Source organism: Bos indicus, chromosome 16 (genome assembly GCF_029378745.1).
Source record: "Bos indicus isolate NIAB-ARS_2022 breed Sahiwal x Tharparkar chromosome 16, NIAB-ARS_B.indTharparkar_mat_pri_1.0, whole genome shotgun sequence".
In the NCBI taxonomy this organism is placed as follows: Eukaryota; Metazoa; Chordata; class Mammalia; order Artiodactyla; family Bovidae; genus Bos; species Bos indicus.
Genome location: NC_091775.1, coordinates 16330821 through 16348775, shown reverse-complemented (window position 1 = coordinate 16348775; position 17955 = coordinate 16330821). Strand labels below are relative to the sequence as shown.

The 17955-nt window shown below is 34.0% G+C and overlaps 1 protein-coding gene across 3 annotated transcripts in view; it reads right to left on the bottom strand.

Moving 5' to 3' along the window:
• The window catches only part of BRINP3 (BMP/retinoic acid inducible neural specific 3), a 484417-nt gene that overhangs the window by 166972 nt on the left and 299490 nt on the right, over positions 1 to 17955 (bottom strand). For all 3 annotated transcript variants that reach the window (XM_070767931.1, XM_070767930.1, XM_070767929.1), the window contains exon 5: positions 3320 to 3425. In XM_070767931.1, the coding sequence (XP_070624032.1) occupies positions 3320 to 3425 (106 nt within the window). The remainder of the gene's footprint in view (positions 1 to 3319; positions 3426 to 17955) is intronic.

The following is a 17955-nucleotide window of genomic DNA, read 5'->3' as shown; positions in this document are numbered from 1 at the left end:
GGGATTTTTCTAGAAATATAAATTAATATGAATTATTTCAAAGTAAATTATTTGCCTTCTTTTAATTTTTATATATGTAAGCTCTAAGAACCCTAAAAAAGGAAATGACAACCCACTCCAGTATTCTTGCCTGGAGAATCCCATGGACAGAGAAGACTGGTGGGCTATATTATGGGGTTGCAAGAATCGGACATGACTTAGTGACTTCACCACCAAGCTCTAAGAAAATATGTTCCAACATATCAATAGATAAAAAATAGGAAACAGGATAGTTTTGTAAGCAATATAATCAGACTTTTATTATAAGCAAAAAATAATTGCATAGTGCTCCATCGTTTATTATCTATTTGATAACACAGTCGTGCCAATTTTGCTGAAATAAAGCATTAGGAACCAACTGATGTGGAAAAGTATTTGTTACCTAATCACATGGATCATTCATTTTTCTGGGAACTTTACCAAAAAATTACTACCAAAATTTAATAACTTTGAATTACTTCTGTTACCCTTTCACGCAAATGTACCTTGTTTGATATGTTAAATTCTTAAGTGGGTTGAAAAATTGGAATATCATTCATTTCAATATGTATTTGCTAATACTTCCTATGAATTACATTTTGTCATATGTATTCAATGTATTTTCATCAATATTTCAGAGTAGTAGATATGGATCTTTCAATTAAAAAAAAAAAGTGTCTGCTCTGAAACCTGATTGACAAAGCCAGACAGAAAGGAGATAAATCCAGCTTACTCACTGCCAGCCAACATTTGATTTCATTTGTTTTCAGTCAAAATCAATGTGCTAATGTGTAATGCATCTCTCTGACATCTCATTTATGAATGTCAATTCTAATATAGATAGTTAAGTCATGGAATTCATTTTGAATTTTTTGCCTAATGCTGTACCTCAGTAATTCTTATCGTTGCTTTCTTTGCTCCGGTAAAATTCTACTTCAAGAACAATTCTTTTTCTTCTATAAGACCAGAGCTTCAGAAGTAGAAGGTCAATAATAGAGCTGAACTCAATATCTCCAAATGGACCAAACACTGATTCTAGTGCTTCACCTCATTCTTACAAGCAAAACACAAGGTCTCTCTCTCACACACACACACATATCATCCATACCTATGCACATCTATCCATAAAACCAGCTAACGATGAAAGACACAAAGACCTATGGTAGTACTTTAATAAAAGATTCTTCTGAAACATCAGTTTTTGCAGTTGCTACATATAGTGACCCAGGGTTTTATAAATACTTTTCAAAGAGATGTACCATGGTAATATTCTGGAATTGGTGAGAGTTTTGCATTCCTTTTTTTTCTTTTTAGTGGCAAAGGGCTACTATTTTTTGCTATATACTATTTATATATATATATATATATATATATGTATATATTTAATATATATTAAAGGTGAGATTGAATAGGTGAATCAACATGAAACTTGTAAGTACAGATTAAATTTAAGAAAGAAAGAGTACATGGGATATTGAGGGCCTTGATATTGATTTTCACAGTATTATCTTTGCACGGGACTTTGTGCACTGTGGTACAAATATAGTTGTAACTAGTCCTAGCAAGTAGTAAAAGGTGAAAGAGATTCAGGTTTCTGTTTTACATAAATTGAAGGGAATAGAAAAAATAGTTACACAAAAGGGGCATGTCTCTTCATTTATTCCTTGTGCTGATTTTTTCCAAGGCTGATTTGTTTTGTATTTTGTATTTAAATATTATATTTAAGTATATTATTTAAATTTTATTTAAAAATTTAAATAAATTAAATATTATTTAAATATTATATTTTAAAAAAAGAAGTTTTGTGTTTAAATATTATATTCTTAATACCGAACACAGTAAATCAATAGTGTTAATTCACAAAGATAAAAATCAAAAGTGTTAATAAATAAATTGTATCAATTGAAATAAATGTATTTGATATAAAAATTCCTTGTCTTTTTCTAGTAAAATTAATACTCTGATGGAAAGTCAATACATTTTAAAAAGGGGTGAATAGTAAAGAATTATAGGTAATAGTGAGAGACTGTGCTTCCATTTAAGTTAGAGAAAATATTTCAATAACTTTAAAGCTAAAATTGACAATAATAACTTGGATAGCATTTAGAGTTTAAAAATTTAAGCACTTTCTCTGTGAGTTTGTACATTCAAATTGAATGAAATCTATTTATTACTTAAGTTAAATTTAAATAACCTGATGCCTTTAAATTTTTAGATGGAAAAATTGAGAGAAAATCTCATAAATTTCTGAAATGTTAAACATTTTTATGTAAAACTGAATAATGCAAATATAGCTCTAAATTAAGCAATTAAAGAAGGTAGACTAGAGAAGAACAACTCAAAATTACCCCTTTGATCAGTGAATTAAATGTAGATTATGTGTCATCAAAAAGGCATTTTTGAACTTATTCAGCTAGTACATGTTTAAACATGTGGATATATAACGTTTCCCTGTCTGTATGAAAGAGTGATATACACATGCGTAAACATTTAGGGGATAAAATAAAATTACAGTTTTAAAAAGTTCTCTATTGAATTATTTCACAAAGTACAGTAATAGAAAGAAGATGATAAATTATTACCATTATCATGAATCTATCTTTATAAAAGAAATAATGCAAGTATAAATATTTTGTTAATATACTCTTAAGTATATATCTATTTGTCAGAATAGAAAGGCAGCCTTAACTATCATATTAAGTTATGTTTAAAATGTCAAAGTTTCACGTTACAGTATACTTAAATATGGTTACAATTCTTATCAGAATCTATGAGGAAAAAGGGCTTCCCCTGTGGCTCAGCTGGTAAAGAATCCTCCTGCAAGGTGGGGGACTTTTGTTCGATCCCTGGGTTGGGAAGATGCCCTGGAGAAGGGAAAGGCTACCCACTCCTGTATTCGGGCCTAGAGAATTCCATGGACTGCACAGTCCATGGGGTTGCAAAGAGTCCAACACGACTGAGCAACTTCCACTTTCACTTTCATGAGGAAAAAGTTAAAGCTCAAGGAAAGCTAAGGAAAACTTCTACTTATTGAGACAATGATTACTGGAACAAAATATTATCAAGATGCATTTTCAATTCTTATCAATTATTTAATTTAAAAAGTAAAGTGAATTTTGACATTCTCTTCATCTGGTCTAGAATGTTTATATCAGTTAAAGATTAGGTGCCTTTTATAAGAATTTTAAAAGCCTAGTACTGAACACACAACTTATTAAAAAAAAGAAGAAGAAGAAAGAAATCACAACTGGATAACTGTCATTCAGGCTTATAGAGAATTAATGAAATTTCAGCTACATACCTTGCAACTGAATCTTATTCTCAGGACTCTGAACCAGAACAGAACTGACAGAATCTAGGTTGTCATAGTTACTGCAGCCAAGAGGACCCGTCCGTGTTTCTGTTACCTGAAGAACAAAACATCAGCTTTATTATATGTACCAGACCTTACCATGTTCTTTCCATTCAATCTATTAATAGCTGTCACTCACACATCCATTGGACAGTAAACATCACTAAAAGGTCTAGGATCTGATACGCATCAACAATACACCTAAGCAGAAAGAAGACGAATGATGCCTTTATCTTCAATTCCATTTCCTTCCCTTTGGCCACACATCAATCTTCAGAGAAAATAATGGAAGCCCTCCTTAGTCAACAACATCACTCATACAAGGTTACCGAATTTGCCAAGACTGAATTTACCAAGATATGACAGAGCATCTGCTCCTTTAGGTAGAAAGCAAGTTTTGACTCATTTGAGACTAGTTTCTTGTTTGCTCATCTCTCATCAATAAGTCAAAACCATCTTCCAGGCTACTGTCTAAAGACTGATTTTATTATTTCATTTTTCTACTTAAAAATCTACTATTTCCTGCTCTTATGCTGGTATCAATATTTAAACTCTTCTACTTGGCCTCCATCTGCCCCTCTTTTCCCAGCAGGCAGGCAATCTTGCCGTCCAGTTGGACTTTGTTAATTCTCTGCTTTTGCTTATACAACATCCTTCACCTTATCCCACCTTTCTCCTTTTAGATAAATTGATTTTTTTTAACCTTCAAGATTGACCTTGTGTTTAAAAACCTACACAAAGTAGTCCCTAATGATTCCCACTTGTATTACTTCATATTTGTATAAAGTTATGGTTTGCAGAGTCCAGCCTTAGCACTTAATTATGGAATCACATAGAGTGATTTCCGCCCCCCATGGGTATTGTGGGATGAATAGTATCAGATGAGATGTTTAAGTGATTATACCAGACTAGAAATTTATCCTGAGGATATTTTTTAAAAAATACAAACATATTTTAAAGTAGAGGAGTATTATAATCACTTTGGGGTTTTAAAAAGATACTCTCAACAACCAGAAAGGTTTGCAAAACATTGTTGATCTCATTTCATTTCACAGTCCACAGCCACACAATGGCTTCCCACCTCACTCAGAGTGAAAGCCAGAGCTCTTTGCTATAACTAAAAAAATGCTCTATTTTCAAGCTCCCCAATACCTCTCTAACTTATGTCTCTCCTTCTCTTCGTCATTTACTCCATCCCAAGCACAACGGCTTCTTTGCTGTTCCCAGAACACGCTAGGCTCTTCTCCTATCTCATGATTTTTGACTTGCTGTTCCTGTATCTGAAATTCTCTTCCTCAAAATATTTGTGAGCTTATTCCTTCACTTTCTTCATATCTACTCAAATGTATCTCTCTCCAGATCACTTGGACTAACCAGTGTTAAATGAACATACCTTCCCACATTTCCTTCTTCCAACTATTATTTCCTCTGCTCCTTACCTTGTTCTATCTTTTCCACAGTAGTTTTTAGCTTATAACATGCCGTATAATTTACTCATTTATCATGATTATTGTCAATACCTCTCATTAGAATGCAAGCCTCCACCAAGCACAAGGGATATTGCTTATTTGTTTACTGAAGTATTTGCAGAACAAATCATGCTCTTGTGTAAACCCACAGGTATTAATACTAGAAAAAAACAAGAGGACAGTGTGAGGGGAAAGTCAAACCTAGGAAGACATTAATGCCATTATTAAGATAATGAAGGCCTGAGTGGGACAGTGGCAACATGATTTATCTGAAGAAGATGGGTTTTGAAAAACTAGAACTAATAAGATTATGAAACATTGAGAATGAAATTTCTAGACTAAGTGATAACATTAAAATATAAGGCAAAGAAACTCCATTGTGAAGAGCATGTAAGGAAGCCTGATTTTGACCATTTTGACTCTGACTTGAACAACACTGTTAGAAGAAATGACAACGTAGTATATTTCTTGGAAGCTATGTCAAACATGGAATCACTATTTTGGGAGTCAAAAACACATAGGTGATAAAGACAGGGCAGCATGGACATGCCACCTCAGGTGCATGGAGAGAATGCATAATTGTATTATGACAGTTCTATCACATTTTCTAAACAGCAAGTCCTTTAGAATAGCCCAGATTGGCTATGAGCACACAGCAACCACGGGGGATGTGGTTTACTCTTTCTCTAACACCACATACACTTGTGTTCTCCTCTACTGCTGCTCTCCAGTGGTGACATTGAATATTCCTTATTTTCTTTAGGAGAATAATTTCTGATGTTGATGTGTCATATACAGCCATGTACATATGCATCTGTGTATAAATAATATTAAATATAAATGAATCATAACATAGAATAACAGAATTTTCTGTCTCTGGGATTTCCCAGGCAAGAATACTGGAGTAGGTTACCATTTCCTTCTCCAGGGGATCTTCCCAATCAAGGGATCGAACTCATCTCCTGCACTGGCAGGCTAATTCTTTATCACTGAGCCACCTGGGAAGACCATTTAGAATTTGAGATAATATAAATCTTCATCTTGTTCTATCGGGTAGTTTATCCCCCCCCCCCAACACACACACAAAAACATACATACCACATTAATACAAACTCTAATATTGCCATTTTAAGGAAACTTTCTAAATAAATATTCTCATTGACATATGAGATCTTAGAAATTGGTATGCAATCCTAGACAGCTAATCGTTGAAAGAGGATAAACAGGATTATTTTATCTCATTGCAGACAATTCCTAATTCAATTACTATGTTCTTGAGAATAAATACAGGGGATTTAAATAACAGTCTCACAAATTTTCAGAATATTTGAATATCTCTGTGTGTGTGTTCAGTTGCTCAGTCATGTCCAACTCTTTGTGACCCCATGGATGGTAGCCTGCCAGGCTTATCTGTCCATGGGATTTCCCAGGTACTACCTCTGTTTCTAGCAATCATTTTATTCCTGCACCTCTAGAGTATACAATAATAAAAATATTGCATATTCCTATTTATAATTTTATTTTATACTTTATCATTCATAACCGATTTCACTAATCATTGTTTGACTTAATATAAAGTTCAAAAACTCTAGCATGTTCAAGGTTTCAAATCTATTTTTCCAATTGTACTATTTTTTAAGAACCCTAGATGTCAATCTAACAAATGTGTCTATAATATTTTATATTTCCAATGCTAATGAAAGGAATACAAATGGAAAGAGAGTAATAAAAACTAACTTAATGTATAAACATTTGTATAAAGATGCTAACTTTCCAAAAATGAATTCTGTAGTTGTGCCACAAATGATTTCAACTCTGTTTATCAGCGGGCAGATGAGCATCTGACTTAGAGGTCTCCATATGTAATGTAACAAAGGAAGCTAAATTCAATAGCTAAACATAAAAATGATGAAGACTAACAATAACCCAGTACTGATAGCCTTCAGTGTTTTTAGAAATGACATGCAGAGTAAAAAACATGTTTTTCTTTTAATCAATTATCTCTTGGTGAGAGGATGCTGAAACAAAGGAAAATAGATTTTAGGACACAAAAATGATATCCTTTCTGAGGTGTTACATTGATTTGTGGTTTTATCTGAATATCATGAGGAAAATTAAGGGGCTGGGAAGCTGAAGAGGGGTATTTTGTGTACAAGAACGGAAACTATGACTTGCCCAGCTGTAAAATCAAAACTTTTCAAAATGTACTGATATTTAGCAAAAATCTGTCTTCACACTGTAACGAATGTGCTCTTCTCTAATTGACAACTGGCGTAAACTGTTCTTAAATACATTGTTAAAATTCAGAGAGGATATTAAAAGAATTAGGTAAAAATATGACCATGTTTTCATTTCAACTTTTCCTATATTGTTTCTGTTTCGTTTCATTAAACTACCATCCATCATTTTCACAATCAGAGAAGTTTACAGAGAATAAAAGAAAATAAATAACCTTCTTATTAAAAGGGATGAGTTGGAATTAAATAAATAATAATATAAATTCAACTTTATTTAGGTTAAAATAAAATGGCATCAGTAATTCATTTGGAAATAAGCAGGCTTTGTTATTTTTGATCATTTTCTGGGTCTTACATATCCGAAAGGTAATATCAGCACCATGTCACAAAAATGAATTGAATTTATAAAATTAATTCAATAAGAATCAGATTTGCTTGAATCTCAAGCAAAAAAACAAGAACAGAAAAAAGTTAAAACAAGGGAAAAAAAAGTGGAACAAAAAAGAATAATCAAACAAAAAACACATCACATTCTTAAAGGAAAACAGTATTATTAGAGAGTCTGTTGTTTTATTAATAAAATTATCACATTATATCTTTAAAATATTTCTGATCATCATTAGAACTCCACCACTTACTGGATCCAAGTTTCAAGTTTCTGTCCAGTGAAATAGTTAAAATTTTCTTACAGTCTGAAGAGTTTGTGAAGAAACATGAGATAACAAATGCTATGTGCTTATCATGGGCCTGAAGGAGAGTAATGATTGCACAGCAAGTGTAAGGTGTGTGTAAGGTGTGTGAAAGTGTTTACTATTGAAAGGCAGAGGCACAATAATAGCCCTGGGGTAAACTTTTTGGAATCATTCACAGCCTACTTCTAAGACTGTAAAATTGTAATATTTTTTTTCTGACATCAGTGCTGCATATTAACATTTTTCTTTGAAAAGAGAAAAAGAGTGCCTATATTTTAGATAATCCTAAATCAAGTTTTAGTCATATCTGACTCTTTGCAACCCCATGGTATGTTGCCCACAAGGCTCCTCTGGCTATGGAATTCTCCAGGCGAGAATCCTGGACCGGGTGGCCATTCCCTTCTCCAGGGGATCAACCGCACCCTTAAATGAGGCTATGCACAAATTTTACAAATCACATCAATGTGAAAATCAAGCACAACATATAAGAATAATCCTTAAGACTAAACCTAAGACAATGATATAGAAAAAAAAAAAATAGGCAGTTTGATTGCACAGAAAAGGATAGAACAGCAACTACACTGAAAATAGAAAAAGTTGACTTAACTCGAGTATAGAAGACAACTAATGAGTCTCAGAAAAGTATGCTTGTATGAGAAAAACTTTATCCACATTGAATGGAAAAAAGTGATAGAAAATGCATATGCACTTTGTAAAATTATACATACACATATACCATAAATAGCTCTGTGAAACTGCTATTACTCCACACTTTCTTCAAATGGAAAAAAAAATTCATCATTTTGACTGAACTAATTATTTATCAGCAACTCAATAAAATGTATAATTGTATGAATAGTATATCTCTTATTGCAAATCTGTAAATGCACATTTTTTTAAAGTTTTAATATTCCTGGAAATTTTATCTAAACTTAAGAGGGGGAAATAGTTTTACCTCTTAAACTCAAAAAAAAAAAAAAAAAAGACAAGAATGTGTCTATTTTCTATTACAATGACTTGTCATTTCTAGACTATTTATTGATCATTTGATAAGAACATGGAATAGCAGGATTCTTGTTTGTTCCAACCTGTTTTTTTTAATAGCAAAATTAATACGTGTTTATGTTGGAAATTCAAGCAGTGAAATAAATTGAAAAACCAAGAGAAACAATTGCTTTCCCTGATTACATGTTTGCTTTCAACGTTTTACCAGACTTAAAAATGGTTGTGATTAGGAGTAATTCCTATTCGGGGCCACTGTTTATTCATAGCATCAAATTTTCATGTGTTTTATTGTTTACAACCATTTTTTCTTTTAAAATATTATATTCAATTGGTTCCAAAGTTAGAGTATATAGAAAGTTTTTGAATAATTTCATATTGCCATTCATCATATATATGGAACAATAGATAAGTATAATGTAACTCATTTACAAAGAGTTATGCTCAAACAGAAAACCTAATATCTTCCTTCTGCATTCAGTTGTCTCCTCTACAATCTTACATCTTAGCCATATAATACAAAAGAAGTGTTAACATTTAAGAGAGGATCCTGCTAACCTATATTACAGTGAAAAAAACCATCTACACGGGGGTTGGTGTGGGAGGACCAATGAAATTGATTATTGGCATCTATATCCAGATGAACTACACTACCAGATACTGCCTACAATTTTTAAGGTGTACCGCATTTTTTCACATTTCCCTCAGAGACACTCTACTGTATAATGCAAGTCAAATGCCCCTTCTTCCATAAATAATCCTTCTAATATTTAATCACCTCACACACTTTACAGTGGTATCGATGAGCCTATTTGCATGGCAAGAATAAAGATACAGAGAGAGAACAGACTTGTGGACACCACAGTGGAAAGAGAGGGTGGGGCTAATTGAGAGAGGAGCACAGAAAACACACATGACCGTATGTAAAACAGCTAGCTAGTGGGAAGTTGCTGTGTAGCACAGGAAGCACAACACGGTGTTCTGTGACAACCTAGAGGGATGGGAGGGGGTTCAAGAGGCAGGGGGCCTATGTATACTTATGGCTGATCCATGTTGTACAGCAGAAACCAACACAACATTGCAAAGCAATTATTCCCTAATGAAAAATAAACTTCAAAACTAAAAATTTTTAAAAATAGAAGAAAAATTTTGTTGAGAATAAGACTAAAATAGAGGACATCAACCATATTTGTCTAATATTGCATTTTTATGTCTTAACAAGTTTTCTCATTTAATATAAAAACTAATATTTTTTCAAATATATATATACATTTTTGTATAGATTTTTATATCAAAACTTACTCATTTTACTATCTCTTTATCAAAAATGTTAACTGACATTAACATTAAGGATTATTTGTTGGAATACATAACTGTATTCCAACAAATGACTCAATATGCAGAATAAATGAAGAAATCCATATGATCTCTGGTTTCCAGTTCTGCATATAAGGAGCTTGGAAGTTGCCATTCCCTCCTCATAACAAGTAAAACAGATGGAAAAATCCACAAGTCTTCTTACATCCATAATAAGGAAACAAACTGCTGCTCCAAGATTGGAAAGACAGACAGGGAATACAGGGAGTCACAGTACAAAGCAGAAATTCATGTTGAAACAATCATAGGAATCAGTGCTAAGGTAAGAACACCTGAATTTCCACTGACAAATTGTTGACAGCAAATGTGTGGAAGGGCTTCCCTGGTGGCGGCTCAGACAGAAAAGAATCTGCCTGCAGTGGGGAGGCCTGGGTTTGATCCCTGGGTTGGGAAGATATCCTGGAGAAGAGAATGGCTACCAACTCCAGTATTCTTGCTTGGAAAATCCCATGGACACAGGAGCCTGATGTGCTACAATCTATGGGATCACAAAAAGAGTCAGCTACAACTTAGTGACAAACACACGTGTGTGTGTGGAAAGTTTGGGAATTAAAGATAACAGAGAGATCCCGTCATAAGAAGACTTTCCACCATTTTTTTGAGATTTACTTCAAGGAACTCAACCAGCTTCCTACAGTAAATATTTAAGAATAATATCCTCTTGCTTTCCACAGTGGGATAGAAAAGAAACCATTTTGAAATACTCTAGAACACTCTGCTCTCCTCTGCCTCAGAGAAAGCTAGATAATCAGAGGTTAACTTTCTATAGGATTATCTCAGCCTGAGTGACCTAGGGGAAGGGAAATACCTGATTCTAGCCCTTTCTCAGAGAAGGCAATGGCATCCCACTCCAGTACTCTTGCCTGGAGAATCCCATGGATGGAGGAGCCTGGTAGGCTACAGTCCAAAGGGTTGCAGAGAGTCGGACACAACCAAGCGACTTCACTTTCACTTTTCACTTTCATGCAATTGGAGGAGGAAATGGCAACCCACTCCAGTGTTCTTGCCTGGAGAATGCCAGGGACAGAGGAGTCTGGTGGGCTGCCGTCTATGGGGTCCCACAGAGTTGGACAAGACTGAAGTGACTTAGCAGCAGCAGCAGCAGCAGCAGCCCTTTCTAGCCATCTTGTCCAATTCCAGGTGTGAGGGAGGAAAAATCTGAGACACTTTATGAATTTTGCAGTCCAAAGGCATAAACTCTATAAAAAATGACCAAACGAAGGATAATAGAACATTTCCCTTTCTCCACACCTCATCATCACATTACTCAAGACCTGTTTCTAGCAGTTCCTTTTACCCATCAATCACATTCACCTACCAAGAAAAAGTTACAAGGAATACAAAAGGCACAAAACACAATCTGATGAGACAGAGCAAGCACCAGAACAAGACATGGCAAGGATGCTGGAATTATCAGATCAAAAATTTAAAATTACTATAATTAATACAGTAAGAGCTCTAATGGATAAATTAATATATAAAAACTGATACACAAGTTAAGTAGAGAGAAGAAAATCCAAGAAAGAATGGAAAAAAATGCTATAGGAAAAAAAAAAAAACACACAATGGAAAAGAAAAATGCCTCTGATGGGTTCATTAGTCAACAGATCTGAGGGAAGAATCTCTGAGCTAAAGGATTTATCAATAGAAACCTCAAAAATCAAAAGTAAAGACAACAGAGACTAAGTTTTTTTTTTTTTTAAGGAATAGAATATCCAATGAATGAAGAACAAACACAAAATGTGTGACATAAACAAGAGAATTCCAGAGAGAAAAGAGAACAAGGAATAGGAAAAAAAAAAAAAAATGACCTAGAATTTCCTCAAATTAATGTCTAAGATCAAACCAAAGATCCAGGAAACTCAGAAAACACCAAATAGAAAAAAAAAAAAAAAGTCTAAAAGCTAAACTAAGCATATCATTTATAAATTACAAAAAATCAAAATTAAAGAATAAATCCTGAAAGAAGCCAGAGGAATAAAATATGTTACCTACAGAAGAAATAACATAAGAATTACATCTGGCTTCTCAGAAACAAAGGAGACACTGAAATATTTATACTGTTGAGCAAAAAAACCTATCAACCTAGAATTTTATGCCCTGCAAAGTTATCCTTCAAAAATAAAGAAGAAATATATATTCACAGACAAAAATTGAAAAAATTTGTTGTCAGTAGACTGGTCTTGCAAGAAATGTTACAAGAAGCTCCTTATAAAGGAAAATGTTTAAAATATTATAGCTCAGAAACTCAGATCTATATAAAGAAGAACATCAAAGAAGGAATAAATGAAGACAAAATGAAAACTTTTGTTTTTCTTATTCTTACTTGGCTGAACTGATAACAGTTTGTTCAAAATAATAATACCAAAATATACATATTATGTGTGTGTGTGTGTGTGTGTATGTGTGTATATATATATAAAGTGTGTATGCTTATAGATAGATAGACAAAGTTAGGTTCAGTTCAGTTCAGTTCAGTCTCTCAGTCGTGTCCAACTCTTTGCGACCCAGGAATTACAGCACGCCAGGTTTCCCTGTCCATCACCAACTCCCGGAGTTACTCAAACTCATGTCCATTGAGTCAGTGATCAATGGACATCCAGCCATCTCATCCTCTGTCGTCCCCTTCTTTTCCTGCCCCAATTCCTCCCAGCATCAGGGTCTTTTCCAATGAGTCAACTCTTCGCATGAGGTGGCCAAAGTATTGGAGTTTCAGCTTTAGCATCAGTCCTTCCAATGAACGCCTAGGGCTGATCTCCTTTAGAATGGACGCGTTGGATCTCCTTGCAGTCCAAGGGACTCTCAAGAATCTTCTTCAAAACCACAGTTCAAAAGCATCAATTCTTTGGTGCTCAGCTTTCTTCACAGTCCAACTCTCACATCCATACATGACCACTGGAAAAGCCATAGCCTTGACTAGATGGACCTTTGTTGGCAAAGTAATGTCTCTGCTTTTTAATATGCTATCTAGTTGGTCATAACTTTCCTTCCAAGGAGTAAGCGTCTTTTAATTTCATGGCTGCAGTCACCATCTGTAGTGATTTTGGAGCCCCCCAAAATAAAGTCTGACACCATTTCCACTGTTTCCCCATCTATTTCCCATGAAGTGATGGGACCAGATGCCATGATCTTAGTTTTCTGAATGTTGAGCTTTAAGCCAACTTTTTCACTCTCCTCTTTCACTTTCATCAAGAGGCTCCTTAGTTCCTCTTCACTTTCTGCCATAAGGGTGGTGTCATCTGCATATCTGAGGTTATTGATATTTCTTCCAGCAATCTTGATTCCAGCTTGTGCTTCTTTCAGCCCAGCGTTTCTCATGATGTACTCTGTATATAAGTTAAATAAGCAGGGTGACAATACCAGCCTTGATTTATTCCTTTTCCTATTTGGAACCAGTTCTAACTGTTGCTTCCTGACCTGCATACAGGTTTCTCAAAAGGCAGGTCAGGTGGTCTGGTATTCCCATCTCTTTCAGAATTTTCCACAGTTTATTGTGATCCACACAGTCAAAGGCTTTGGCATAGTCAATAAAGCAGAAATAGATGTGTTTTTGGAACTCTTTTGCATTTTCGATGATCCAGCAGATGTTGGCAATTTGATCTCTGGTTCTTCTGCCTTTTCTAAAACCAGCTTGAACATCAGGAAGTTCATGGTTCATGTATTGCTGAGGCCAGGCTTGGAGAATTTTGAGCATTACTTTACTAGTGTGTGAGATGAGGCTCAATTGGTAAAGTTAGGTTAATATGTACCATATTCATTATTATTTCCTGTTTGTTGACCTTATTATTTGTTTCTATTTTTGTCTTTCATTCTTTGTCTGCCTTTTTTTGGTTTTAACAAAGCATTTCACATTATTCCATTTTCTCTCCTTTCTTAGCATATGGGTTATAATTCCTTTTTTTTCTGTTTCTTTTTTTTTTTTACATTTTCTAGTCATCATCCTGGATCATGCAATTAGAAATTATAACTAATTCAAGTCTACTTTCAGATAACACTATAGCACTTCATGGGTAATGTGAGTAAATTATAATAATAAAATAAGCTTAATTTGTCCTCCCATCTCTTGTATTATTCTATCATTCTTTACATTCATTTCACTTAAATGAAATAATTGTATCAATAATCATTTTTGAACATCAACACACCAATTAAAAGACAGAGATTGTCAGAATGGAGCAGAAAACAAGGCCCAACTACATACTGTCCACAAGGAGGCCACTTCAAATTAAACGTACATTAAAAAATAAATAAATAGAGAAAATATAATAAAAAAAGTAACAGGATAATTACATAACTATCTTAATTTCAGACAGAGCAGACTTTGAAGCTAGTAGAGCTACAGGGATAAGGAAGGACATCACACAATGATAAAACCATCATCTCTCCAAGAAGATATAATAATACTTAATATCTATGTGTTTAACAACAGTGCATTGAGCTAGGTGAGGCAAAAATTTACAGAATTGTAAAAAGAAATGGGTGAATACAATAGCTTAGTTTCAGATTTCAACACCTTTCTTTTATAGATGAACAGGTCCAAAAGGCAGAAATCTACAAATCAATAGCAAGATGGCAATGAAAGTGAAAGTGTTAGTCACGCCACTGTGTCCAAATCTTTGCCACTCCATGGACTGTAACTCTCCAGGCACTTCTGTCCATGGAATTCTCTGGGCCAGAATACTGGAGTGGTCCAAATTCCCTTCTCCAGGGGATCTTTCCAAACCAGGGATCAAATCTGAATCTCCCACATTGCAGGTGGATCCTTTACTATCTGAGCCACCAGGGAAGCCCAAGACGGCAATAGCAATACTTAAAAAAAAGAAAACTTGACAAAATAGATGATGCTAAAATCTGATGATCATGAAACTGCAGTTTCCTTATCAGGGGATTTAAAAGAACAATGAGCATTATCCATTCTCAAATGGCTACAAATAGTATAAAGATGGAAAATGCCAAGTATTGATAATAATGTAAAAGAAGCAGAATTCTCATACATTGTACCCAGGAGTATAAATTGGTACAACCACTTCCACTTTAGAAAATTCTTTGTAACCATCTACATAAACAGATGTTGGCACATCTTAAGAGCCAGCTGCTGCTGCTGCTACTGCTAAGTCGCATTAGTCATGTATGACTCTGTGCAACCCCATAAATGGCAGCCCACCAGGCTTCTCCGTCCCTGGGATTCTGCAGGCAAGAATACTGGAGTGGGTTGCCATTTCCTTCTCCAATGCATGAAAGTGAAAATGAACATGAAGTTGCTTAGTCGTGTCCTACTCTTCATGACCCCATGGACTGTAGCCCACCAGGCTCTTTCATCCATGGGATTGTCCAGGCAAGGGTACTGGAGGGGGTTGCCATTGTCTTCTCCCTTAAGAGCCACATGTACAGCCAAATATATAAATATATATATGAAGATGTCTGTAACCAAAAGAAACATGCAAATATGCTCACAGAAACACCATTCTTAATAATCTCTAACAGGAAAAAAAATCAATTGTTAATTAATAATTTGATGTATAAGTAAATTGAGGATTCAAATACTGTACCACAGTAAAAATAAAGTCAATGACACAGAATAACTAGAATGAATCTCACAAATATAACATCAGGTAAAATAAGTCACATATATTATACTTCCACTAATAAGAAGCTCAATATCAGACAAAAATAATCTATGATGTAACAAATCAGAATGTTGGTTAGACTTTGTGAATAAAAGTCATAGAAGAAGGTATAAGTGGGATTTCTTGGATTCTGGTAATGTTTTATTCTTTTATATAGATGTTGGTGGTTGAAAGACATTCCAAGCTCAACACAATCTGAACGTGATTGTGTACTTTCTGTATATATACTTTATATCTGTAACATATTTACCAATAAATGTTGGCTAATATTATTGTCCTCATGAATTACATCACGGCAGGGACCATGTCATCTATGTCTACATCTATGAGTGCTCAGTCACTTCAGTCGTGTCTGACTCTTTGTGACCCTATGGACTGTAACCTGCCAGACTTCTCTGTCTGTGGAATTCTCCAGGTAAGAATACCAGAGTGGGTGATATCTATCTATTTATCTGTCATCTATCCATTTGTCATCTCTCCAATACTACAATACTAGCTTGTATCTTTGCAAATTTACCTTTCAAATGTACCTTTCAAATTTATTATTATTATAATGTGATTTTGCAAAAAGAAAGTACTAAAATCTGACCCTGAATGATTATTTAAAATGAGTTATTTTTAGATGATTAATATAATAGCTTAAATTAATCAAAACACATCCCTATTAATTATCTTAAAACATCATATTTTTTTATCTTCTTTCAAGGCTACAATTATAAGTATTCTATAATTACAGATTCATACATGATAAATCAGCCATCCACTAGGAACTAACTTGAAGACCAATAATTCTTATTTTTATTTTGTAGGTATTCATAATTCCAAAAAATACTAAAAAGAAATTAGCCTTTTCCTAATAATCTCATGTATAGTGAAAGTGAAAATTGCTCAATCGTGTCAGACTCTGAGACCCCATGGACTATACAGTCCATGGACTTCTCCAGGGCAGAAAATGGAGTGGAGTGGATAGCCGTTCCCTTCTCCAGGGGATCTTTCCAATCCAGGGATTGAACCCAGGTCTTCCACAATGCAGGCAGATTCTTTACCAGCTGAGCCACCAGGGAAGCAGAAGAAAAAATATAATCATATAAGCAAGCTATTTAAATTTCAATTTTTCCTAATATTAATTTTTAGGTTTACTTTGGTTAAAAAGTTCAGAAATTTTTCAGAAATATCCTATTGTTTGACATTAAAAAGATAAGTGTTTACTGAATTTCCATAACTAATACTCAAAAGAGAATTTCTAATGAAGACAATGGTATCAAAAAAAGACCCCATGGGTCTACTTGGAAAGACTTTTAAAAGCAATGAATTTTTAAACAAAATTAAAAGCACTATTTCCCAAGAGTAGAACATTATTGGGAAAGTAAATATACTAAGAATTAGGAGATTAAAACCCTCAAGATATTTTAATATCTTACTCTTTTTCTTACCACGAAATATTCTTTATGTTTCAATATGGGAATTATATAATTACAATCATCTACTTATGCTGTCTTTTTTACTTATTTTAGTATAAAATCCTTACTCATAATTAAACACTGCCTGGCACCTGGTAGAAATAATAATTGTGAGCCAAATCTGTGGATATTTTACTTATTATTTAGAAATCTTTATTTAAAAATACTCTAACATTTTTGAAAACCTCTTGAAGAAAATGGAGTAGAGCCAGCATACATAAATTTTAGAGCTATCAGGAGTCCTAGAAATCATGTAGACTCACTGTGTTATTACACAAATGAGGTATCTAGAACCTAGGGAAGTTTTACTAACTCCCTATGACACAAGAAATGCAACTGGACTGGTTTTGACCTTTTTGACTTTATAATCTTGCAATCATTTCAAATATCATGTTGGCTTTCCATTACTCTAGACTTGTTTCTGAAACTTTGCTTGCCTTAATCAATCTAATTCATTCTCTCTGACTTTCTTTCTCTCACTCAAGCAATAAAGTTATAACAAAGCACAATTTAATTGATCTGGATTGAAGTACAAGTCAATTAGAATAATGTAATATCTTGGGTCATTCTCATGAACAATAAATATTGCTATGAATGTACTGGTTAATATAATTTTGATGGAAAGCCAAGTGAGTTAGCTATTATTATAAGTATTAATTCATTAATGCCTTGAAATATAACCCTCCATATATTCTTAAATTACTCTACCCCAGGCTTTTAA